General features: G+C 47.6%; 1 protein-coding gene across 9 annotated transcripts in view; it reads left to right on the top strand.

Moving 5' to 3' along the window:
- TTPAL (alpha tocopherol transfer protein like) overlaps window positions 1-25,520 on the top strand; it is a 35,581-nt gene extending 10,061 nt beyond the window's left edge. The window contains exons 1-7 of one of the 9 annotated variants that reach the window (XM_043602307.1): window positions 10,918-11,034; window positions 11,534-11,592; window positions 14,264-14,726; window positions 17,037-17,230; window positions 18,743-18,853; window positions 21,212-21,500; window positions 21,754-25,520. In XM_043602307.1, coding sequence (XP_043458242.1) covers window positions 14,279-14,726; window positions 17,037-17,230; window positions 18,743-18,853; window positions 21,212-21,490 — 1,032 coding nt within the window. In that variant the 5' untranslated portion in view covers window positions 10,918-11,034; window positions 11,534-11,592; window positions 14,264-14,278 and the 3' untranslated portion in view covers window positions 21,491-21,500; window positions 21,754-25,520. Of the gene's footprint in view, window positions 1-10,915; window positions 11,035-11,479; window positions 11,593-14,263; window positions 14,727-17,036; window positions 17,231-18,742; window positions 18,854-21,211 lie in introns of those variants that run through there. The other 8 variants (XM_043602308.1, XM_043602309.1, XM_043602311.1 and 5 more) reach the window with 8 other exon arrangements.
- Window positions 25,521-26,004: the final 484 nt, after the last annotated feature.

Below are 26,004 nucleotides of genomic sequence, written 5' to 3'. Positions count from 1 at the left end.
CTCCAGAAAGCAGAAGAAAGTACCCAAATTCACATCAGACCAAGGCTCCCAAGTCCAACTCTAGCCCTGCCCATGGTAGTCCCCTGAAGTTTGTGAGAAGACAGGCTGAAGGGGACGCACAGGGCCCTATATTTCACTGTCGGAGCACAACTGCAAACATCTTGTTCCCAGGAACTCACATGATCATATTTGAAAGCAGCAATGGACGGGCTACACAAGCTTTCATGTCAACAATCACGGCCGCTTCCACGTGGATGCTTTCAGTGGGTGCTTCCTATGTGCCAGATACCATGCAAGGAAGGAGATATATGTCCATTTCCCCCCTTTTAATCCTTAAAATGACCTGTGAGGCACAGATTGTTTGTAGCCTTTTTTCCTCTTAAGACTATGCCTTGGGCATCTTTCCATGTCAATAAATATAGCTGTGGCGGTAAGTACTTGATTCAAAGGCTGAGAAACTTAGTCAGCAGCCACTGCCCAGGTAAAGATCAATAATAGTTAACATTTATTGAGTGCTTTATTACACACCAGGCCCTACGCTAATTGTTTAACACGAACTTTCTTTCATTTGATCCTAGAGGCAATCTGGAGGTAGCTTCTAGTATTATTCAGATGAGGAATCTGAAGCTCAAAGAAGTAAAGGAACCATCCAAGGTCAGACAGCTGGTGTAAACGGCAGAGCTGGGATTCAAACCCAGGTGGGTCTGATTCTGGTGCTGGGCTCTCCACCAGCATATGGGAAGGACAATACAGGGGAGAACACAAGGGAAGGTCCCAGAGTGCAGAAAGGAGCCACTGACAAATCCTGAAGGCAGAAAGGCAGTGTAGACCGAGGCCAGGGGAGAGGCAATTTCTGAAAAGCCCTAGATCACCATGGAAGGGATGGAAGGCTTCCTGGAGGTGATATCATTTCGACTGACTCTGTCTCCAGCCAAGAAAGGAGGGCTTTTAATAACTCCCAGCTCTTGAGTGGTTTCACATCAGACACACATGGCTTCACATAATAATTGTGCCCCTCTCTAGTTGAAACACACACACACACACACACACACACACACACACACAATATTAAGGTATCATTGGTGTACAATAAACAACTCCTATTTAAACTGCATGATTTGGGCCACCTAGGCGGCTTACTCGGTTAAGCATCTGACTTTTGATTTTGGCTCAGGTCATGATCCCATGATTCGTGGGTTCGAGCCCCACAATGGGCTCTGTGCTGACAGTGCAGAGCCTGCTTGGGATTCTCTCTGGGTTCTTTCTCTCCCTTTCTCTCTCCTTCTCTTTCTGCCCTCCCTCCCCCTCAAAATAAACATTGAAAAATTGCATGATTTGATGGATTTTGACATACGTACATACCCATGAACCTACCACCACAATCAAGATGATGAATATCTCCATCACCCCGAAAGTTTTCCGGGGCCCCTGTGTAAGCCATCTCCTCCTAACCACACACACCCCACTCCCATCCCCATGCCACCATGGTAACCATGGAGTACTTTCTTTTCACTCTAGATCACTTTAAATTTTCTGGAATTTTATAGAAATGGAATCATACAACGTGTACTCTTTTCATCTGGCTTCCTTCATTGGGCATCATTATTTTGAGATTCACCCAGGTTGTTACACACATCCATAGTTTGTTCCTCTTCATTGCTCTTTTTACTTATTATATGCATATCAGTTCGTTTACCACATTTCCCTGGGGAAGAACACTGTTTTCCCCAGTTTTGGGCCATTACAGATAAAGCTGCTAAGAACATTCAGGTGCACGTCTCTGAGTGACAGATGCTCTTGTTACTGGAGGGCAAGTGCCAGGGAGTGTCATTGCTGAGTCATGTAAGTGTATGTTTAACTTCTTCAGAAGCCGCTGCAAACCATTCTCCAAAGTAGCTGTGCTGTCCTGTGTCCCCACCAGCAGCGTAAAGAGTCTCAGTTGCCAGGGGGAGTCTTCTCCATCTTAGCCATTCTAGCCAGATGCCCTAGTGTTTCTCAACCTGCAGACCCCACTGGTGGCCCCTCAGCCTTTCTGGAGCCCAGTTTCTTCATCTGTAAAATGGAGGGAATCGTAACAGCGTTGAAGGGCAGTCAAGCTGGCACATAGGCAACACAGCACAGGGACTAGCAGACCGTCCGTGTTTCCTAAAAGCTGGCCATTTTATTAGTTGGCCCCCAGCCATCCCATGGTCTGGGGCCTTACCCCAGGACACACCTTCAAACTGGGTGGTAAAAGCTGCCTCCTTTGTATGGAGTCCATGCTCCCAGCCCGGAGAAAAACCAGAGCAGCAGGGAAGGTTCCAGGCACTATGCTGGTGCTGTGCATGGCTGAGCCTTATAAAGCCTCAAGGTGAGTGGTTGTTTTTTTCTTTTTCTAACTTTATAAATGACAAAACTGAGGTGTGGTAACCAGTCGCTGGCCAAGGTCACACAGCACTTAAGGGACTGTGCTGGGATTTGAACCTCGGTCAGTCTGCTTTGGGGGCTAGAAGAATCGCTAATGGCATACCTGACCAGCAAAATGGCCCAGTCACAAAAGTACCTCCTGAGGCTCAGGGCCATCTTTAGCCAGGTTCTCTGGAAACAGAGTCTGAGGCAGGGACTGAGTGTGTGTGATTTATTTTTTTTTAATTTTTTTAATGTTTATTTATTTTTGAGAGAGAGAGACAGAGCATGAGCAGGGGAGGGGCAGAGAGAGAAGGAGACACAGAATCTGAAGCAGGCTCTAGGCTCTGAGCTGTTGGCACAGCTCACAAGCAGCAAGATCATGACCTGAGCTAAGTCGGACACTTAACCGACTGAGCCACTCAGACACCCCAAGTACATGTGATTTATTAAAGGGGGAAACTGTGAGAGAAGGAGGAACGCAGGATAGGAAGGAACCGAGCAAAGTTGTGCACATAAAGCCCTGTGAGGGGGCTGGCCTGTTGTACGTCTGGACGTCTGTCCGTTGGCTGTGAACCACTCTGTGGGTGAGGAGGGTAACCTGTTGGGTGAGGTGACTTCTGAGGTCATAGTGCTCAGGAGGAGACACAGTAAGGCATTAGACACCAACAACTGAAGCATCTAGGAGGACGGGTGTGCTGGCCCCACAAAGGAAGGGCTCCAGAGGTTCCCAGAGGTACCCACACACTTCTAATGAGCCAAACTCCAGAGCGCTCGGGAACATTCACTTCCAGGCTTGTTTTGGAGAATTGTCCACCTTGCTGTAAGCAGCATGTTGAACAAACCTGACCGGTGACATAATCAAAACACACCTTTATTTTTGTCTCCCAATGTCCCTTTTAAGATTAATTCAGTGAAGTGACATTTTCTTTGCCACTAGGTGACAATTCATCCCCCGTTACTTTTCTGCTCATTCTCAAGACACAGACAATTCTATAATCACTTTAGGTCACAAACACAGTAGTGATTTAGAAATTAGAATGTCCAATAAAGCCACGAATCAAAACTCCCAGCTTGATTTGGGGTTAAAGCTTCTCCCCTCAGCCAGCTTGACCCTTCTTCGGTCTGGCAGCCTACCCACAGTGGGGGGAAGGCGGGGAAGGTGGCTCCTCTCTTTCTCATCCCCTTCCCCACAGGTGGGGCTGAGGGGGCTGGGGAGAGAAGGGGAGGGGAGAGGATGGGTCTCACTTGACCTGCCACCATCTTGGCTGGCTTTGAGCTCTCTGGTTCTAAGAGACATTTTAAGCTGCCCCTTTTCTGTCATGGGATGCTGTTGTGGGCTCATGGGGATGGCCCAATGCTACAGCCCCTTCTCACCCTTGACCTTGATGGATGCACCTCTCTTCCTAGGGGTCCCTAGCAACTCCTTTCTCAGCCCTAGGAACCTGACATCCAACCCTAGCTTTTTGGTGCTACTACTTCTCTGTGCTTCCACAAGGCCCTAGGAGACAGGACCCAAGCTGACCCTGTGCTCATGCTGGTCCATGAGGAATACTTGGAGAACCTGGGAGCATGGGCTGACCTCAGCACCTCCGCACTCTCCAGCTCCTTCACCAGTGCAGCTGGGCAGCCCATTTCTCCCAACCTCTAGATGTCCTTGCCCACATCAGACCCCTGGGTCCCCACACAGGGGCCACATATTAAGCTCTTCAAATTGTACCCCCCTCAAGAGCCCCCACCACTCAATTCCACTCTTCTAAGAAGATGGCCACCAAAGGGTCGTTGTCCTCTCTCCCTGCCACAGGAGAACCATGGGTGGATGTCGGGGCAATAATACATATCAGGATTTTAAGTGGTCATGGCCAAATTTAGCAGTTGTGGGCTTTGGACTGTACTCTTGAAAAGTTATCGATGGCTGTCCCAACAGAGCATTTGAGCTACAGTGTACAAGTTACATCCACCTCCCTGGGCCTCTGTTTTCTCCTATCTTCATGAAGGTGACAATACCTACCCACAGTGTTGTTATGGGGACTGAGTGACATAGTTAATTTATAGTGTTGCCAGTATTAGGGGCACCTGGGTGGCTCAATCTGTTAGGCTTCTGACTTCGGCTCAGGCCATGATCTCATGGTTCGTGGGTTCAAGCCCTGCATCGGGCTCTGTGCTGATGGCTCAGAGTCTGGAGCCTGTGGATTCTCTCTCCCTTTCTCTGCCCCTCCCCTGCTCATGCTCTCTCTCTCTCTCTCTCTCTCTCTCTCTCTCAAAAATAAAAACATAAAAAAAATTTATAGTGTTGACAGAACTGACTCTCTAGGATCTCACAGTCACAGACCTCCAACTCCGTCTCTGAGTGACTGCTGACAAGTGACTTTCCTCTCTTGGCCTCAGTTTTCCCACCTGTCCAATGGCACTCATAAGAGCCCCTATGTGATAGCATCTCCACAAGGTTGGTGGAGTGAATATATATAAAGTGTATAGCACAGTGCCTGGCATTTGGTAAGGACTCAGTACTGCTGGACGTTCATAATACAGTGGAGGGTGGACCGGGTGGACTCTTAAGCTGGTACTTGTGGGGCAGGGGATATGGAGTCTCCACTCTTGCTGGTCCCCTACCATTCCAGGCCCTGTTTTGGAAATGCTTCAGCCCAGCTGGGATCAGGGGCCCCTGGGAACAGATAGGACTGCCCGTACCTCCAAGCAGTCATGCTGACTCAGATTGAAAAATCAATGTGTGACCAGAAAAACACAGCTGGGCTCTCACCTCTTGTGGGAAATCTGCACAGCCAGCTGCACGCATGTCTTTATCTCAAGCTCAGAGAGGTGGCCAGCCCTATTCTGGGCCCTGATTCCAAGATTTGTGAGCAAAAAGCCTTGCACACAGAGTAACAGAAGTCTCTGTCTCCTTGAGGCATGCCAGGCCTATGGGTCACAAGCTTCGCATGACCTCGTGGTTGGGGTCAGGCATGTCTGGTGCTTGCCAAGCCCTTGACTTCTCCCAGCCCTGGTCTGGACACTTCTCAAGCCAAGTCAGGCTCTGGACGGCTGGTTGGGCAACTCATGACCTCAGACTGGGTCAGATCCATCAGATGAGCATCTGTTGAAGAGTATGGAACATTTTGTTCTTTATAATCCCAAGGGCCAAAGAGTATGAACCCTCCCCATCCACAATTTATGCCCCCCCCCCCCCCCGACCAACTACCATTTACTCTGGGCAAGTTCCTTTGCCTGAGTCCAATTTTCCCACCTGTCAAATGCAAACCAACAAGTACCTTTGCCTGCCAGGGTTGTTGTGAGATTCAGGTAATGAGTGTCAGGGGGTGGCACACACTGGCAGGCACTTGATGGGGGAAGTTATTCGGGCAAACAGGGATGCTGGACCAGTACGTTATATATGCGGGGTTGGCGGGGGTGGGGGGGGGGGAGCATGGACTATGGAGGCAGAGTTCCTGGGTTCAAAACGAGGCTGCTGCACCACCTTCTGCATGACCACAGGTGACTTCTCTGAGTCTCCATTTCTTCTCTGTAAAATGGGAATAAAAATAATAGGGTTATGAGGATGCAGTTAGATGAGATGTACTGGGAACAGTGCCTGGAATGTAATAATCACTTAATAAGCATTAACTACTTTTGATGAGTCAGACATGTTGGTAATAGTGCTGAAATCACACCAGTAAGGCTGTTTGACAGGATTAACAGGGAAGAGAACTCATATTCATTGAGTACTTACTATGTACCAGGCCATATCCATATATTCAAACATGTGTATACGGACACACACACACACACACACACACACAGAGTGAGGTAGGTAGTTCTGTTTTCATCTTTTAAAAACTTCATGTTATGAAACAAATCACAGATGCGGAAAATCATACAAATTAAATTTGTAGCTTAGTGATTATTTCAGGGGCAAACGCCCTCATAACCAACACCCAGGTCAAGAAATAAAACTTTGCCAGTGACCCCAGGAGCCCCTCCATGTACCCCATCTCAATCATAGCCCTCCCCCCACAAAAGTAATTAGTAGCCTGACTTTTAGAGTAATTATTTCCTTGCTTAATCATTTGAGTGTGCATCCCTAAGATACTGTAGTTCAGTTTCGCCCATTAGAAGAAACTAAGCATGTGTTTTAAGCCATAGATTCCCCTTATATCTCTTTCTTTTCCTTGAAATTTATCTGTTATGCTGCTTGACCCATAGAGTTCCTTAAAGTCTGGATTTTGTCTCTCATATCCTCACAGTATACAGTTCGACATGGCCCTTTGACCTCTGCATTACTTGTATATTAGCAGCTGAGTCAGACCCAGTTTCCATCCCTCTGGTGTGATTATAGGTAGTCCTTCTTTTATCAAGAAGCACATACGTGGCTGGAATTTGCTCTTTTTTGATATTACCCGCTACTGGGTACAACAGCTACATACATTAATTCATGGCAGCTGGCAAAATAGCAACATTGTATTATTTTGCCTTCCTGCATCAATTGTAGTAGTTTTATAAGAAAATGGTTTTCTTGGGGCGCCTGGTGGCGCAGTCGGTTAAGCGTCCGACTTCAGCCAGGTCACGATCTCGTGGTCCGTGAGTTCGAGCCCCCCGTCGGGCTCTGGGCTGATGGCTCAGAGCCTGGAGCCTGTTTCCGATTCTGTGTCTCCCTCTCTCTCTGCCCCTCCCCCGTTCATGCTCTGTCTCTCTCTGTCCCAAAAATAAATAAACGTTGAAAAACAAAATTAAAAAAAAAGAAAATGGTTTTCTTAATCTATTATTTGGTCACTCAGTGGTACAGTTCCAAATTGGAAAGGTGGGACAAATACTTGACTCTTTTCTTTTATTTACATAGTTTCCAAGAATATAATTTGTTTCTATGCCATCCTCAGAAGACGATCAGTTAGTGTGTTGGCTGAATGTCATATGAATTTATTGGAACGTGTTTGATGCATTTCAATCAATTGCAATTATTAGCTTTGTTGCAGCTGAAATTGTACTATCATCAGGTTGGTTTCTAAGTCCATTTGGTAGCCTCGATGGCTTATGGCTTACAATCAATACTAAAACTGGTTCTAGGAGATTGTCTGAGCTCAGAATCACATGCTCTGAAAACAGTGACAGCTCAGGCATTTCTGGCCGCCTTTAGCACATACCCAATGCCCAGATTTCTTTCTCCGGAGACTGGATGAAGCTTGGAGGGCAGGATGTTTGCAGCCCTCCAAACCAAAATGCAGAGCAAGCTGCCCTCCCTCTGGTGATCTTTCTGCTCTCGAGTGGGGTGGTCATCACAAGTTAACAGACGTGTCATGATCCAATGTACCAGAACTCTGCACATGCCATTCTACTGAATCCTTCTAAGGACCCTCTGGACAATGGGAACCACCTGCCCCCCATTTTACCCATGAGCAAATGGATCTTTTGGAGGGTTGTTCAGTGTGTGTTACTTCTGAGTGTCCAGTGCAGAAAAGTCAAAGACAGAAGTTCAAATCTCAGCTCAACCATGGATTCATCATATAAACATGGGCAATTTCTTCTTCTCTGAGTCTGCTTCCCAGCCTGTAAGAACAAACAGGCAAAGTAACCTCTTAGGCAAAGTAAAATTGGGGGCTGTGCTGTCATACAGACTTGGGCCCCAAACCAGCTCTTTCATTGACTATCTTGAGCCCCTAGACAAGTGACTTTCCCTTTCTGTAGAGGGGAAATGGAAAGATGTTTCCTCATCTGGACAGAGGAAAATCCTAGCTTGCTGTTCACAGGGTTGTAGTAAGGCATAATTGAAATCATACAAGCAAACTATTTGGTAGAGTGCCTGGTGTATATAATCCCTCAAAATATGAAAACTCTCTTTTTGTTGAGTATCTGAGACTCTTCTAGTCCTGAGATAACTTGGTTCCATGATATGTAACACCAAGAGGAACCAAAAGTAATGGCCCTCAATTGAAGGATGGGGCAGGGACTTCCGGGGCATCTCTGAATCTTGTCCCACCCTTCCCCTGCCCTTGAGACCAGGTTCTAGAACAATATTCTTCTCCTCCTGCTGGCAGTATCTGGGATTGCAACCTGGATGGTACCACCAATGGGTCTGGGATCTGAGTGAAGGGGTTTATCCCAATGACTAGGACAGCATGGTTTGAGTGTATTTATTGGAGAGAGAGAGAGAGAGAAAGAGAGAGAGAGAGAGAGAGAGAGAGAAACAGACCGAGTGGGGGAGGGGCAAAGAGGGAGAGACACAATCTCAAGCAGGCTCCGTGCTGTCAGCACAGAGCTTGTTGTGGGGCTCGAACTCACGAACTGTGAGATCATGACCTGAGCCAAGATCAAGAGTCCAATGCTTAACCCACTGAGCCACCACCCCTATGACAGCATGGTTTGGATAGGATCATCCCTCCCCCTTTGCCACCAGAGCTGTCATTTGTAAAAACACTGTATGCCTGGCAAGGGCCAAGGTGTTTCCTCTTATGATCTTATTTAATACACTTTTTGCTCATGAGGAACCATAGGCTTTGGAAATTTGAGTGACTTGGCTACAGTCACATAGATGGGAACAGGGTTGCCAGATGGTGGTAGGCTGGATAATGGCACCCCAAAGATATTATTGTCCTATTCTCTGGAACCTGTTAATATCTTACCTATGTGACAAAAAGAACATTGAAGATGTGATTAAGTTAATGATCTTGAGATGGGAGATAATCCTAGATTATCTGGGTGGGCCCCATGTAATCACAGGAGTCTTTATAAGAGGGAGGCAGGACACATTGTACTCAACAATAATGTATTGTACACTTTAAAAATTGTTAAAAGTATAGATCTCATGTTAAGTGTTCTTACCACGAGAAATATTTTTTTTTAATTTTTTTTTCAACGTTTATTTATTTTTGGGACAGAGAGAGACAGAGCATGAACGGGGGAGGGGCAGAGAGAGAGGGAGACACAGAATTGGAAACAGGCTCCAGGCTCCGAGCCATTAGCCCAGAGCCCGACGCGGGGCTCGAACTCACGGACCGCGAGATCGTGACCTGGCTGAAGTCGGACGCTTAACCGACTGCGCCACCCAGGCGCCCCGAGAAATATTTTTAAAAATTTCAAAGAGGGGTGCATGAGGATCAGAGTCAGTAGAGATGTGCCAACAAAAAGTAAGGAGTTGAAGTGATTTCACGAATGAGCTATGAGCTATGGAATGCAAGTAGCCTCTAGAAGCTAAAGAGGCAAAGAAATGGATTCCCTGCTAAAGTCCCCAGAGAGAATGCATCCCTGTCTCCACCTTGATTTTAGACTTCCGACCTGCAGAACTGTAATCGAATAAATTTGTGTCGTTTCAAGCCACTATATTTGTAGCAATTTGTTGTAACAGCAACAGGAAACCAATACATAGATGGATGGAGAAAAGTAAACCAAACACAAAAAAATCAGGGTGTCCAGTTAAATTTGAAGTTCTGATAGGTAATAAATTTTTTCATCTAAGTATATCCCAAATGTTGTACAAGACATACTTACACTTAAAAAGAAATTGTTGCTTATTGGAAATTCAAATTTAACTGAAAGTTTTGTATTTTATCCTAGAAGTGGTGGAGCCAGAGCAAGAGTCAAAAGTTATGATTCCCAGGCTCCCCCACTTTCCCTAAGAATCTGGGATCTGGCAGAAACTGCCATGCTTTTGTGGCCCTCGTGGATCAGTTCCTATCTCCCTAGAGCTCCTCTTGCCCCTGGGTTGGAGGAAGGAAGAGATTGTATAAGATCATCTCTTGTATACACATTTGGGCTCTCAGCTCTCCCAGGCCACAGAATTTCTCTCTAGTAATGGTTTTGTGTCTTTTCCCGCTTGAAAGAGTCACCCAGGATCTTTGTTTCAAAGCTGCAGTTGCATAAAATATATGGTGGTGGTGGTGGTTGCGGGGGGGGGGGGGGGGGGGGGGGGGGGGGGGGGGGGGGGGGGGGGGGGGGGGGGGGGGTGATGGTGCTGGAGGTTTTAATGAAGGGGGATGGGGCAGCAAAGCCTTTTTCAAGCTACCACTTTCTGAAGGGCTTTATGAGTCCCAAAGCAGGAAACAATACTCAAAAGGGATTTCAAAGCAAGAATCATGTTACAGATGAGGAAGCTGAGGCCTGAGGTAACTCAACTCCAGACCGATGTCCTCTAGGCTGGCATCTCCCCCTTTGCAGCAGCCAGTCCTGAAGCAAGAATCCTGGCATGCTAGTCTAAGAGGTCTGGGTTGGAAGCCCTTTACTTCACCAATTGCCAATTCCCCCTCCATGAAATACGGGGATTCCATAAATAGGATAATAAGACAATGGGTGTAAAACACCAGCTACATGGAGGTATGTTTTCAGAAATGGCAGCTTCCTTCCTTCTTTCTTTGGGCCTCCCTGACCCCGTCTGTACACCCAAAGCGGCTCAGGCTCCCTGACCCTGCCAACTAGCCTCTCCGCAGGCCTGAGTCCTCCAGAGCACAGACTTGGCCGCTAGGTGGGGACAGAGGGCCGGCACTGCGGCGAGACGATGCACATGCGCACTCACGGGCGGCGCCTCGCCTTCCCACGCCCCGCGTACGTCACTTCCGGCGCGAGGGGCCGGGCCGGCCGGGAAGGGAGTGCGGGTCGGTTCTGTGTGCGCTGCCGGACGAGGCTCCCGCCGCCGATTGACCCGCGCTCCGCCCCGTAGCCGGGCCGGTGAGTGCCCGCGAGACCGCCCGTGTGTCATTGGGGTCGGGGAGAGGGACCCCTGAGAGGGAGGGAAAACCGGAAGTGAAGGACCCGAGGAGAGAGACCCCAGGAAATGGGACACTTGGGGAAGGGGTGACAGCCGGAAGTGGGGGGCCTCAGAAGGTTGTCGATGGGACGTGGGGTCTCTGGGGCTCCAGAAACGATGGCTTCCTGGCCTCTTCTTGGTGGGGTGGGTAGGAAGGCGATGGGTTCCAGGTGAGGAAGATTCCAGTCTTCACCGTAACAAACGGTGTTTGCACCCATCCATACGCCCATCCATCAGTTCATTCTGGAGACTGACTGAGTCTTCCTCTGAGCTTGACACTACCGAGGCCCTGGAGATTAAACAGGAAGCTCCAGGGGGAGGTAGAGCCAGCGTGGGGCTAGACGCATCCCTGCTCTGCCTCACTAGGTGTGTACCCTCCAGCACATCACTTGACCTCATATCGTCCGCTAATATTTACAGAGCACCGTCATGTGCCAGGCTAGGCCTATAGCCTATGGACACTACAGTCTGTCTCCCAGGTAAGCACTCGATTGAGATTACAGGCATCTGTTGGTGACTCCATGGAAACAGCCCAGGGTGGGTCTTGTGAACCAGGAATGTTGTTTCATTCCTCATTTAGCATTCCTCCGCCAAGCCGATTCCACTCATTCAGCAAATATTTATGGAGCGCAGATTATGTGTCTGACACTTTGTTAGGTGCTGGGTTTAGGGTGATGAACAAGACAGATAATGGATGCTGCCCACAAATTGCCCACGGTTACAACAGAGGGAGAATGCTATGCTAAGGAGCTGGTGGGGAGGCTCCTACCCTGGCCTGAAGTTGAAGAAGTCTTCCTGCTTCAAGCACCATCGTCTCTTCCCTGGGTTACTTCTGTGGCCTCTGAATGGTCTCTTTCTTTGCTTCTGTCCTTATCCCCTTACAATCCATTTGGGAGACAGCCGGGTGATCCTTTAAAATATAAATCAGATCACGTCACTCCACTCAGATAGCCTCCACCAAACTCAGTAACAGTCAAAGTTCTTACTGGCCCTCAAAGCCCTGTACCTATGGGGCCCTTAGTACCTCTATAAATTCATCTGCTAATATTCTCCACCTGGCTCGTTTGGCTCTAGCCAGACTGGCCTCCTGTCTGTTCTTCGCAAAAGCCAGATGTGTTCCTCCCTGTGGCTTTGCCCTTATTCTCCAGATACCTACGTGGCTTGTTCCCTCATCTGCTTCGTTTTGCTCAAATGTCATTTAGGTGAGGACTTCTCTGACCATCCTATTTAAAATTGCAGCCCCAATTCCTAGGTACCTCCAAGCCCCTTCCCTGCTTTACTTCTCATCATAACACTTTTGTCTGGTAGATTACACAGTTTATTTCACTTATAGTCTGCCTCTCCCGCTAGAATCTAAGTTCAACAAAGGCACTTTTTTTTTTTTTTTTTTTTTTTTGGCTTGTTCACTAGTGTATCTCCAGTGCCCAGAGGAGAGCCTGGTACATAGGAAGTACTCAATATTTGTTGAGTGAATGAAGTGGCATTTAAGTGGGACTTAAGGATGAATGAGTATTAGGTGAAGAACTGGAGGAAGAGCATGCTGATCACAGAAAACAGGATGTGAACAAGACAAGAAAACCCAGCTTTGGAAGGGAGTGAAAGCAGCTGGGTGGGGCTGGAGGTTAGAATGCAAGGGACAGAGCGGGCAGACCTAACATTTAGGGGGAGTTACCTGGTCACCACCCACATGAAGAGACCCCTGAGATGGTCCTTGCTTTCCTGGTTGAGCTTGGGAGTCAGGGATCGGTGGCAGTCTGTGGACAAGAGCTTGGGCTTTGGAACTGGGCAGCTGCTACCACCTTATTCCTGGAATATCTAAAAACAGCTGTTTTGTTTTTGTTTTTTATTCAATAAATGTATTAGTTCAGATCTTCCAAGAAGCAGACACCAGGATGAGGTGAGACAGGCAAGAAATGAATTTGAGGCAGTGCCTGTGAAGCATAAAAGGGAGGGGAACTGGAGAAGTCAGGGAGAGCCTTCAAACAATGATCCGAATCTACCCCTGAGAGGGAGGTTTGGGTAGGAGGTCATGGACTGAGGTCCCACGGAAGTTTCGGCCAGGCTGATCAGGAGTCTTCAAGGCAAAGTTGCCTGTTAGAGGAAGCCCGCGTTTCACTCAGTCACTGGCTGGGGACAGTCTGTGGAAAGTGTGGCATCTACCTGGATGGTGCATCCAGAGGGCTGGCAGCTGGGGTCATTCATCAGTTATGCTCCATCCCAGCGGGAGAGTCCATCAGCATGGTTTCACGGCCATCAGGATAAGTCCTATGTGTATATGGTAGAAAAGTCAAATGGTACAGTAATAAGTCTCTCTCCTCTTTAAATGTCCAGCTGTCCAGTACTGCACCCTAGACAGAACCATTGATAACAGTTTTCTTGTATTTCCTTCCAGAAATTTTAGGTGCATTCACAAGTATATATGAATACATTTTTAAAATATAAATGAGATTATACACATTATTCTGCCTCTTGCTTTCTTTTCTGTAGTGTGTCATTTATAAAGGCCTGCTTAATTCCTTTTATGAGTGAATAGTATCCCATTCTTATAATATTATTTAACCAGTCTCCAACTGGTATGCAGTTACAGTGTTTCCTATCTTTTCCCATTATAATTAGCACTTGAAGTGATCATCCTTGGGTGTCTGTTTTGCACACACATGCAAGTGTATGTCCTAGAAACCGGATGCTGGGCAACAGGTGTGTGGTTTTAAATTGTGGTCCGTATCGACAAGCTGCCCTCCGAAGAGGCTATGCCAGTTTATTCTCTGACCAACAGCAAGCATATCAGCAAAAATATCAAGTATTTTCACCAGTTTCAGACTTTTGATTCACATTTCCTTAATTACGAGTATACTGAGCAACCGTCCCTACATCTGTCAGCAAGGCCACGGTGTTTGGTGAGGAGTGTCCATGCCCTGCTGTAGCTGCCCGGGGGCCTCTGTGGAAATGTGGGCTTCGTTCAGTCTGGGGTTGGACCTAGGCACGTGGTTCAGATCAGTTCGTTGCCCCAGTTGAGAACCACTGCTCTGACAAAAGTGTGCCTGTTCCCCCCCCCCCCCCCCCCCCCCCCCCCCACACACACATTGTGCTGCCCTGAAACGAGCAGGGCCGGGCTCTGTTGACTTGGCTTTGGGGTTGGTGTCTTGGCAGGGATCCTGGTAGCTAATGTCCGAAGAAAGCGACTCTCCCAGGACCAGCCCCTCTGCGGCCTCACTCTCGGAGAATGAGCTGCCGCCGCCACCTCCCGAGGCCCCGGGCTATGTGTGCTCACTGACAGAAGAACTGGTCACCAAAGCCAGAGAAGAGCTGCAGGAGAAGCCAGAATGGAGACTTCGAGACGTGCAGGCCCTCCGTGACATGGTGCGGAAGGAGTGTCCGAACCTGAGCACGTCCCTGGACGACGCCTTCCTGCTGCGCTTCCTCCGAGCCCGCAAGTTTGATTACGACCGGGCCCTGCAGCTCCTGGTCAACTACCACAGCTGCCGGCGAAGCTGGCCCGAAGTCTTCAATAACCTGAAGCCCTCGGCCGTAAAGGATGTCCTCGCTTCCGGCTTCCTCACCGTGCTGCCCCACACCGACCCCCGCGGCTGCCATATCCTCTGCATCCGCCCAGGTATCGCCCTAGACTCTTCGGGCACGCGCATCCCGGCCGTTTGCGATGTGTGTCTGGCGCCCTCTCTCCCTTATATTTTCCTGTTTGTTTTCTCCCTGTTACAGCCAAAGCTCTTCTGATTACAAATGACAAAGAACTACTCAAACTGGCTTAGGAAAAAAAAAAGGGGGGGGAGGAGTTAGTCTAGAAAGACATGAGCATCCCGAGGAACCAGCGAGCTGAAGGTGTAGCTCTCACTGGGCCCGGCACCCCAGAACCAGGATCCAGTTCATTCCCCCATTGTGAACTAAGCCAGCCATTCTCCCTGTCCTGCCTGTGTCTGTCAGTCTGTGCATCTCTCTGGGCCACACGTTCCTGCTGTCCTGTGCATATCTTCTTCCCCCTTCATTCTGTAGAGTGGCTTTTGCTTCCTCTGTGCACATGGTGAGATCTGGTATCGCTCCACGCACAGTCCCGGTTTCTAGCGATGGCAGTCTGGTGGGCTGAGAAGACTGCCCCGGTCACAGGGTACAAAGCAGGGCTGCCAGGAGCCCCCCGCCCCATCCCTCCTTTGTGAGTAGGTGAGGTAGACATCAGTGGGGGTGGGCAGTCCAGTCTGTCCACCCTGTGCCTCCTCCCGCCCCCTCCTTTCCTCTACTTTGTTAAGACATCCATGGACTTTAGATTCAGTTTTCCATCTTAGCACTTCGTGGTATTAATCAGGACATCTCGTAACACTCCTCTTAAAGGGACGCCTGAAGGGGAATAGAGACCTCCCTGTGCCTTCCTCTGCCTTGAAGTTCCATGTCACCAGGTGCTTTGGTTATTTACCAAACCCTCTTTGGAGATTAAACCATCCTCTTGAGCCCTTAGTGTGTCCCAGGCACAGTGTTAACTGATTTATCTATTTTAGACACTTGCCAAAACTGGGATTGTTTACCTTATTTTTTATTTTATTTTAAAATAAGCAATGCAGTGGAGATTTTAGGGCACCGGGAGCCCTAGGAACCAGTCAGCTGTGGTTTTTTTTTTTGAATTTTTTTTTTTTTTCTGCTACTCCTCTGTACTCAACTCATAAGGATATTACAAAACAGATTAGCACACTGATTTCACCTCTTTGCTTGCGTGGTTTCAACCCTTTGCTTGCGAGGTGGATTTTCCCGATGTGTCTAGAGCAGAGCTAGACCCTTCCCACCGATGCAACTTTTTAGGAAGAGGCATACACAGGAGGTTTTGTTGTCAACTGGCTATTAGCTTTGCCTTTTTATAAGCTCTTTTGGGACATATGTGACTGAAAAGGATGACATCCAGTTATGTAGAAGCAGCTCTAATTGGCAGCAACATTCAACAGCAAGCTGGCACAGTTTTTGGACAAAGACTTTTTCCGTACGAATGTTGTGCATATTTCATATCCCCTTGGTGGTGACAGTCACGTGGAGTTTTATCTTCCTAAGAAAAGGACACACCGGTCTCGGTGGGATTTTCTTGAGAATAGGGTTAATAGTCAAAAGTTGTCATTTTCATCTTCTTCCCAGAGAAAGGAAGGACTCCTTAAATATATAGGGAATATTAAAGAAGCATCCAGAAAGGGGACTTTGCTCAAACCACAGCACTGGAAAGCTGTCTCTATCTCTGCCTCCCTTGGTACAGGCTTCAGTGTCAGGCCAGCTCTTGCCTCGTGGGGCCCCTGAGTCTCTGGCTCCTGGCCTCACCACTACCGGAGGGAAGAGAGATCTTTTCTTTCCAAAGGGCCGAGGTCCCAGAATTGAGTCCCTTTGGCTCTGTTTGATCTGGCTTGGATCACATGCTGTGGCTAGGAGGAGGTGAGACCCGCATTGACCAAGCCCACCTCTGCAGTCAGGAGTCAGGTCAGTTTTACCCAAACTGCCCGGCTAGCATGGAAAGAGGTAGCTCAGGGTGGTGGTATAAAAATCTGGGGACACATCTGTTGGCAGAGGCACAGATGTCCATTAAGGTTAGTGTTATTATCCCATTCTGCTGAGGAGATGTGGGCTCAGAATGAGGAAGTAACTCACCCAGGGTCACACAGCTAGTTAGTTGCAAACCCCTGGGTGTGTCTGACTTCAGAGCTGATGCTTTTAACCGCAGCACCCAATGGCATTTCCACTTCACAATGTGCTGCTGTATTTGGAATTAAGAACATCAGCTGTTGCTTAAGGCGTCCCATTTACTAACCTAAACAGTCAGGCCAGTAGAATATCTTTCTTTCCATCTTTAAACAAGAGTTCTAGCAAGGAGATCAATCTTAGCCTGTGGGTTACCTGTTTGTATTCATCTCTGTAACATTCTGTCTGTTTCTTATGACCTCAGACAGATGGATACCGAGCAACTATCCAATTACCGAAAACATCCGAGCCATATACTTGACATTAGAAAAACTCATTCAGTCTGAAGAAACCCAGGTGAATGGAATTGTAATTCTTGCAGACTACAAAGGAGTGAGCTTATCAAAAGCATCTCACTTTGGCCCTTTTATAGCCAAAAAGGTGATTGGCATCCTTCAGGTATGGCCCTTGTCTGTTGTGTGCCTGCTCCATGATGGTTTTGGCTTTCCCCAGGGCCTGTCCATTTACCACAGAGCCCACGTGCTACACAAACCCCACTTCTCCAATGACCTGAAAGATGCAAAAGCATTATGGGAAGAAATGTAGGTGCCCTACTTACCACACACTCTCGTCAGGTTCTCCAGTAGTTTCTGAGGTGCCTTCAGTCTGGGCAAGATCAGCTTTAGGGCAAGAGCCCAAACAACCAGAGAAATGCTTTCTGCACATTTTTTGGGGGGTTCTTTGCTCCAGAAGACAGAGGAGCACTTTGAACAAATGAAACTGAGAATCTGTGTTTCCGTCTGACTGCCTGTCCTGCCCTCTGGGACCTAGGGCTGGGGAGCCTGTTGGACTGTTTTGGACAGATGCTTTCACATTTTGCGTGTTCTGTATTTCAGGACACAAGTGCCGGGAACCGGAAAGTTCCTCCCATATGTGCACAGTGTTCAACGGTTTGCAATGTGCTTTTATAGTCATTATCTCATTCAGTCCTACAGGGAGTCCTCTGAGATAGACAAGGCAAGAATTTGTGTTCCTTTTTAGCATACGTGCTGCCTAAGCGAGCACGAATTACTTTTCCTTTTAGATGGATGGCGACCCCAAGCCTTCACAGGCCTAGCCTGGCCTGAGTCTCCCAGCTGTAACAGTTTTGGCTCCTCATTCCCCCGACTAGCTTGTGGGTGCAGTCTCTCGTGAGCTGTGGGGCACCAGACATACAACAGTTTCCTCTCTGAATCCCACAATGTGTGTAAGCCCCTACTGTTACCAGGCTGATTATTTCGACATCAGTGTTACATTCGGTCGTTATCAGAAATGTGAATTCTGGCAACGAGCTAATACTCTGGCTTTCCTGAGCTCCCACTCTTCTTTTGATCTACTGTGTAGATTCAAGTATCAGCATAATGAGTTTGGATCATATTTTCTAGTCTTGGAAGGTAATCTGGGGGAAAAAAAGTCCCAGGGTTAAATAAGTTTGGGAGGTGTGGTGTAGCATGTCCCTTTCTTGTGAATGTGACTGTAAACATTTGCACGCGAACAGTGTCACATTTAAGGAAACTGTGTGACTCTGTGATCTGCTATTCTCAAACCTGCCTACTGTGGAACCTTTTTTCCAATCACACCTAGTACTGTCCTGAGAAATACTCTTTGGGCGACACTGATCCTGAAGGTCTGATGTTTGCTACATTGATCCACAGGCTCTGGCCTTTTTATGGCCCCTCTCGCCCCCCCTCCACCCCTACAAGAGGAGCAGCCCTGCACTTATTTGCCTAAGTCTAGGTCCCAAGAGAGACTCTTTCTCTGAGGCTTATCTTCCTGGTTAGCCCCCACGTGGGCCATCTTTGATGAGGCCCTGAGAATCACACCAAACCAATTTGGGGGCCTAATGAAGAAGACTTAAATGAGAAAGGCAGGCTGTGGAAACAGTCTGCAGGCACCCGACCTGTTCTAACACCTCCTTCCCTTCCCTCACAGGATGGCTTCCCCATTCGGATAAAAGCAGTCCATGTAGTGAATGAACCTCGAATATTTAAAGGCATTTTTGCCATCATAAAACCATTTCTGAAGGAGAAAATAGCAAACAGAGTAAGTGATGATTCTGTTAACTTGATACTTTGATTTTTTTTTTGTTTTTGCTCCTTTATTGGTGACATTGATAAACTTCTTTTAGTTTATTATTTTTGCCCTGGAGTGATTAATTTGGAAAGTACAGAGTTACAGATAAACTAAATGAACAGTCCTTTCTGTGAGAAGATAAAATTAATCAGAATATTTGGCAGTGGAGAGAGCAAAGTGGGATTGGTATCGTAAGAGCTTCTCTGCTCTGTAGTCATTTAGACTCTTTAATATCCTGGCCTGGGCACTGCGAACCAACATTGTATTTTGTGTGCAAGAGGGCATGGAAAAGCGTAGTCTCAGGCAGATAGTTGAAAAGTTACGGCGATTTCTTACTACAGCTCCTTGGGCTTTAAAAACGCTATTTTTAAGGCCTCCCATTTACCTGATTTTTTGTCTTGCTATATCAAGTTTGTGGAATAATTCAAGGTTTATGAGATTTGTGAGTTGTAGCTTACCTGTTATTTAACAAAGGATAGATGGTGCTGACCTAGAAGAGCCACGTCTTCTCCCTCAGCCTCTCTGAGGACTGCAATTAAATGTGGTTCGTATTTTTCTCCTTCTTCCCCAGGCCTACGAATATTATGGTCCCTCCAAAGATGGTCTTGAATTTTGTACTCTTTTTCTTTTTTTTATTTAAAAAAAATTCTTTTTTTTTTACATTTACTCATTTTTGAGAGACAGAGACACAGCACAAGTGGGGGAGGGGCAGAGAGAGGAGGAGACACAGAATCTGAAGCAGGCTCCAGGCTCCGAGCTATCAGCACAGAGGCCGACACGGGGCTCGAAATCATGAGCTGTGAGATCATGACCTGAGCCGAAGTTGGACGCCTAACCAACTGAGCCACCCAGGCGCCCTATGTACTCTTTTTCAAAGAGGAAACACATAGAGATAGAATCTCAGGGTTGCAGGGGAAGGAATTTAAAATCCAGACAAGGGGGCACCTCGCTGGCTCAGTCAGTAGAACATGCAACTCTTGAATCTTGGGGTTAGGAGTTCCAGCCCCATGTCGAGTGTAGAGATTACTTAAAGTAAAATTTTTAATAATAGTAATAATAAAATCCAGATTCCGGGACCTTTTTCCTGAAGATTTTAACTCCAGTTTAGGGGTGAAGCCCAAGAGTCTGTGTTTTTAAACTCTACTTAAGGTAATTCTGATGCACAGTTTGGCTTGAGAATTGCTAATTTAGTAGCATCCCTGCCTAGTACCTGGAGATACTGTTTGGAACCTTTTTTTTTTTTTTTAATTCTATTTAAAAAAATTTTTTAAATGTGTATTCATTTTTGAGACACAGAGCACGAGCGGGAGAGGGGCAGAGAGGGAGGGAGACACAGAATCCAAAGTGGGCTCCAATCTGTCAGCACAGAGCCCGACACGGGGCTCGAACTCACGAACCGTGAAATCATGACCTGAGCCAAAGTCAGATGCTTAACTAACTGAGCCACCCAGGCACCCCAGGCTGCCAAAGCAGCCTTTGGAAGAGGCCTTTTATATCTATGAAATGACCGTATCTGTGGTCCATTATCCTGTTCATTTCATCCTTCATATGCTCATTCACTCATTCAAAAATATGTATCACTTAACTACTATGTACAAGTATGTTCTAGATGAGCAATATAGACCAAAATCTCTGCCCCCTGGGAAGCTTGCATTCTAGAGAGAGACACGGACAGCGGATGTGTATTACCTAGTATTAAAATGTGGTAAGTGCTATGGAGAAAAATTCAGCAGAGAAACGGGATAGTACAGAACGGGGGCAAGGGGTTGTAGCCTTCAACAGGGTGGTTAGAGGTGGCATCGCTGAGAAGCTGGCCTTGAGCAAAGACCTGAGAGAGTGAGCATAAAGATAAGAGAATCAGCAGTGGCACTGCCCTGAGGTGGGAGCACATCCGCGGAGGGAGGAGGGAGACAGAGGAGCAGCAAGGGCAACACTATGCCAGGCCCTGTGGGCGTGAGGTGGGAGCGTTGGCAGGTTGTACAAAGAGGAGCGGCACCGTCCAGCACCGAGAAGAGCTGAGATTGTAGGACAGGCTGTGAGTAGGAAGACCAGGTCAGAAGCTATCGTGGGAACCCAGGGGAGAAGCCCTAGCGGCATGGTTCCAAAGGGGTCGAATCCCGGATATACTTTGAAGGGCCAGCCAACAGTGCGTGGGTTATAAGGAAGGGAATTAAGGGTCCTCGGGCTTTTTGAGGAACTGGAAGGGCGGAGTTGCCGTCAACTGTTCCTTTATAAGGTCAACAGATGTTTGAGCGCCTACCTATCCTGCAGGCCACCGATCCTGATTAACCTGAGGACACGTGTGTTTCCATCTCATCCCCCCTTTAGTTTTTCCTCCACGGGTCTGACCTGAACTCTCTCCACACAAACCTTCCAAGAAGCATTCTCCCCAAGGAGTATGGGGGCACGGCTGGAGAGCTGGACACCACCGCCTGGAATGCGGTGCTGCTGGCCTCGGAGGAGGACTTTGTGAGAGAGTTCTGCCAACCTGTTCCCATCTGTGACAGCATCCTGGGCCAGGCCCTGCCGCCCGAGGGGCTGAGCTCAGACGCGCAGTGTGATGATTCCCTGCGGGCCGTGAAGTCACAGCTATACTCCTGCTATTAGCCAGTCCTCTGTGAGTGCCACCATCTTTAAATCCTTTCCTTTTGCTTTGGGGAGGCACAAGGAGAATTTGAGGTGCCACGGAGTCAGTCTTGCTCCTCGTCATTGAATTGCATCCTGTGGGGCTCTGAGGGTGAGCCACGGGGTAAGCCCTCGGTTACTCGAATTAATCCACGGAAGACACGGAAAATGTCCTCAGTGATTCCCAAATGTTTGGAATCTCGGTTTGCAACCATTAATCTGGAAGCTGTATCTGGTTCTTACAGATGTCTGAACAAGAAAAACCAGGACCAAAGTCACTTTGGTCCCACATTCAGGAGAAAACAACCTGACTGGCCAGTGGCGACACGCCTGTGAAATAACTTGGCCGAGCCTACCAGGTGAGACTCTGGGAATTTGTCTTTCGCATGAACCCTAACTAAAGACCTCTGTTGCTCATCGTGAAATTTCTAGTTTGAGGTCCAGACCCCAGCTGCCATCACTGGGTTTGGAAAGCACCTTAACTCAATCGTGGGAGCATCAGGACATAAGCAGCACTTCATGATCAGATTTGGGAGCGAGACTTCAAAGCACCTCTGGGATTCACTGGTTGACTCTTGCAATAGAAACTGAAGTTTTCCCAAACCCATAAAGCCTTAGCCCTGGTTCTCAATAGAATCATACAGGATCCTAGAGGTATATGATTTTACTCAACCTGAAACGCTGGATGTGAGACCTGAGTAGCTAAAAGAATTCTGGCCCAAGAATTAAGAGACCAGGGCTCCAGCCCCAGATGTGTGACTGTAGACAAGACCTGGGCCTCTGTGGGCCTCACCTTTCTCATCTGTAAAATGAGGCTGGATGAAATGATGCCTAGGGCTTTGGCATGACGTTCGGGATTTGGTTTAGTTACTGAATGTTAGATGTTGGCTTTCTGCCTAGAAAAATTGGTTTTCTTGCCTCTAGATGCAAGTGGTTGGATCTTGTTTTGTGGTACATCTGGGCCTCTCCAAGAGGCGTATGTCACCATCTGGCCCTGCCTTTAAGGAAACTAGTATGTATATTCTTGGGACCTGGCAATAACGAACTTCCTTCTTGCAGGAAGGATTAAACTTGAAAAGGGCAGGTGAGATGACCAGGGTTTGTATGAATTCCTTCTATCCCTGAGGCTCCCCCTCAGGGAGTGGTACCTTGTAAACCTGGCAGCGGGGAATGGTTAAATGACTTGAGTGGGATTCTTAAATTTTGGTCTCTGGAAATTATTGCAAGGGCAGGTTATTGCTGGATCACTTCTGGGGCCCCCACCCTCGCAGACCGTCTTGAGTCTCTGCCTCTGGTGTGGGTGGACAGACCTTATCCAGCGAGACTGAATGTTAGTTCTGCGTTTCAGCACTTTAGACCTTTGCTGTCAAAAATTTAGCCTTAGCCCACGCATCAAATTCAGTGGTTCATTTGGTGGCTTTTGACCTATTTTCTTTTGTATTCATTCCTTGAAAGTCATGGTGTTAAAAAGTGACGAGTACTATGTGTTGTATAAGTACCTTCTCCATGCATTTATTAGACCACCAGGCAAGGGGGACAGCTCAGTTAGGTAGAGAACGGTACTCTGAAATGCAAAGGCCAGTCTATTGTTAATAAGTTCTTCATCGGTATAGTACTGTTTAAAATGTCTGGAGAAGTTGGTGGTGGAAATTATTCACCTCATTAGTGCCAATTCCAGAGAAAGATCCTTTCACCATAGATACTAACCCTGAATCCTCGTGGGACCTAGCAGAGCTGGAAATACCCAAGTGCATACCCCTGGCAGCCTCCGGTTCCGTCTGCTGATGACAGTGTGACCAGCATTGCTGAAAAGATCAAAATAGCACAAGTAGGATGACTAAAGTAGATGGTTCAGAACCCAACTGCTTGGAGGTGGGAATTGGTTAGAGGCTTTCTCACATCTCAAAGAGGAAAGAGTTTAAAAAACAAAACCAACAGCAAGCTACAATGAAGGACAAATGAACCATTTGGCCCCACCAGGTTTCCAAAGTTTAAACTCTACATTGCATTCCTGGCCGGTTTTGCCTGTGTCTATTTGACTACAGAAGTTTATATGTATTTAAGCTCACCTGGACAAGTATGTCAGAGACCGGGATGCTGCCCCTTTCCGAGGCCTCTCCAGTTGGACCAAGGAGCTGTTGCATTCAGCTTCTGAAAGGAGTCAGAGCTAAGATCTGTCTGTCTTCTGCAGCTTCAAAGAGAGATCAAACAGCTTTGACACCTCAGGAGGTTTGAACCAAGCTGTGAAACTGGGACTGCTTGGGTGAAAATCAAGGCAGTTTCTGTGTGGCTTCGCCAGGCATTTGTGTAAAGTTTCCCTAGCAGGGTGAGGGAACAACCAAGGGAGCACCCAGTGAGCCTGACTCGGTAGTGGGGGTACACTGATGGGCCAAATGAGGGAGCATCCGGAGACCTGGGAGTGTCTTCCTTCAGGGAAAAATTCTGGCCCATTTCACCAACACCTGAAAAGTAACTTTTCCCTAAATTCAGGGCACTGTGGTATAGAAAAGGGAAAGGAATGGTGTATCAGGAGACCCGAGTAATGGCTTTATGTTACCGTGGCCTTGGATGAGCCACTGAACACCCCTGAATCACATGATAAAAAGGATCTACACTCAGCTCTGAACCCTCTGTTTTCGGCATCAATTGGCTTTACTGCTACAGGGACATTGTACTCTGCCTTTTGGAGGCCTTTCCTGCCTCCCCCCTCCTCCCCTGCCAATCTGGGTTACTTTATAGGAAATGTAGGTCTGAATGAATCGACATCTGAAGCTGTCAATGCCAAATGACTCTGTAAACTTAGGTAAGATGGGGGTCTTCTTCCTCTTCTTATACAGAATCTGGAAAATTGTGTCTCTTCCTGGAATCCTATTCTGCCTTCACAGGGGGAGGCTGGAAGAAAGCTACAGAAACAACTGTGCACACCTCTGGCTTCTCTGGAGTTTATTTGCTTTTGGCAGAAGTGGCTCTAGCGTCCCCAGATTTCATCTTGCTTTTACAAGGAGCCACATGTCCTTAGAGGTTTACAAACACTTCGGCTTGTTAAGATACTACATTTCTGCCAGAGAGAGAGGACAGCAAGAGGTATTGTCCCTGAACTCCTGTAAGATACTGAGCCTTTCTGAATTCTCCCTGGGTGGGCAGTTTCTTTAAATGCCACGGGATTCTCAAGGTCAGTCATGAGATTACTTTTTCATTTGGGGAGGCAAAAGCTGTAGTACTGTTGTGGCATTATTAGAATACTTCATTTTAAAGTGTTCAGCTTTTAAGGTTTTCTCTTGAAGCCCCCCTCTTCCATTTAGGAAGTGAAGTGTTAACCAAGGTCATGGCGTAAGTGTGGCTGTTCTGTGGCATGAGATATGTGGAGACACCAAACAGAAACCTCTCAGCTGTTTGGGAAAGTTGTCAGTTCTGGTGATGCCTCTCAGTATGGGGATCTGTTAATTTCATAAATCCATAAATCCAAAGTAAATTCCTTCCTATTCTCCCGACTCAGCAATGGTTTGCTTGACAGGCCAAGTAACAGGCGTCATCAGATCCAACATTCCTCCTTAACAGATCTTGTTCCACAGGAAGGCCCAGTGTGGCTCACGGATGGAGATGCTAGTGATGAATTTACCGTTTGACGGCTGCTTTTCCTTTGGTCTCCCTGGCCAGCATGTTTAGCTGGGCAGAAACTCAGCTGCCATAGGGGATTCTTGTGGATTCGCTTACAGCTCATGGCAGTGGAATACCCACAACCTCTCTCCGACACCACTCCGACAGGGCCGGAAGGTGGGCTAATCTTCTGACCAGACTGGGGCACCGTTTCAGCCGCTGGTCACATTCCTCGCTTCAAACTGAAATTCAGTTTAGCTTTGAGTGTATGGACATGTGGTGGTGGATTCATCTACTTCAGTGTTTGTTCTGACCAAAAAGTTTATTTTTCTAGTGCATTTTCTAAGTCAAAGTGGTGAAAACATGTAACTTTAGTATGCATGACTGGGTCTGAAACAATAAAAAAATCCCCGTAGGTTATGCGTGGAGTCCTTTTGTGACAATGACAGCTCGGACAGAGGTTCTGAAGTTTTGTGATTCACGGTACATGGCGGCTTGGGCAGAGCCTCCTTCCATGTCAGATAGGGAGAGGCCCTGTGGCAACACCATGCACCTCTAGACTTGGGGCTGGCCACCTCCGAAGATCGTGCGCACTTAGAAGACCCCAGCATATACAGAGAATGGTGTTCACTGCACACAATGGTAGAGACAACATGCAAATGTTTCAGTTCTTAAGGCCCAGCTGTACTTTCTGGAGGGGGCTCAGATTCTTCCAGGGATAGCTAACAGTTCCTGGTGCCAGTAAGCGCTGGGTATCCATTACGTTAAGTGTTTCACATAGATAACTTCATTTAACCTTTAAGCGTACTTAAGTAATAGTACTGCAAGGTACAGAGAAGGAGGTACAGAGGGAGGGAAACGAGGTACAGAGAAGTTAAGCAGCTTGCCCAAGGACACAC

The sequence above is a fragment of the Prionailurus bengalensis genome, chromosome A3 (assembly GCF_016509475.1).
Source record: "Prionailurus bengalensis isolate Pbe53 chromosome A3, Fcat_Pben_1.1_paternal_pri, whole genome shotgun sequence".
NCBI classification, from domain to species: domain Eukaryota; kingdom Metazoa; phylum Chordata; class Mammalia; order Carnivora; family Felidae; genus Prionailurus; species Prionailurus bengalensis.
Note: the sequence above shows the minus strand (reverse complement) of the source record. Positions and strands in the feature narration are given on the sequence as shown.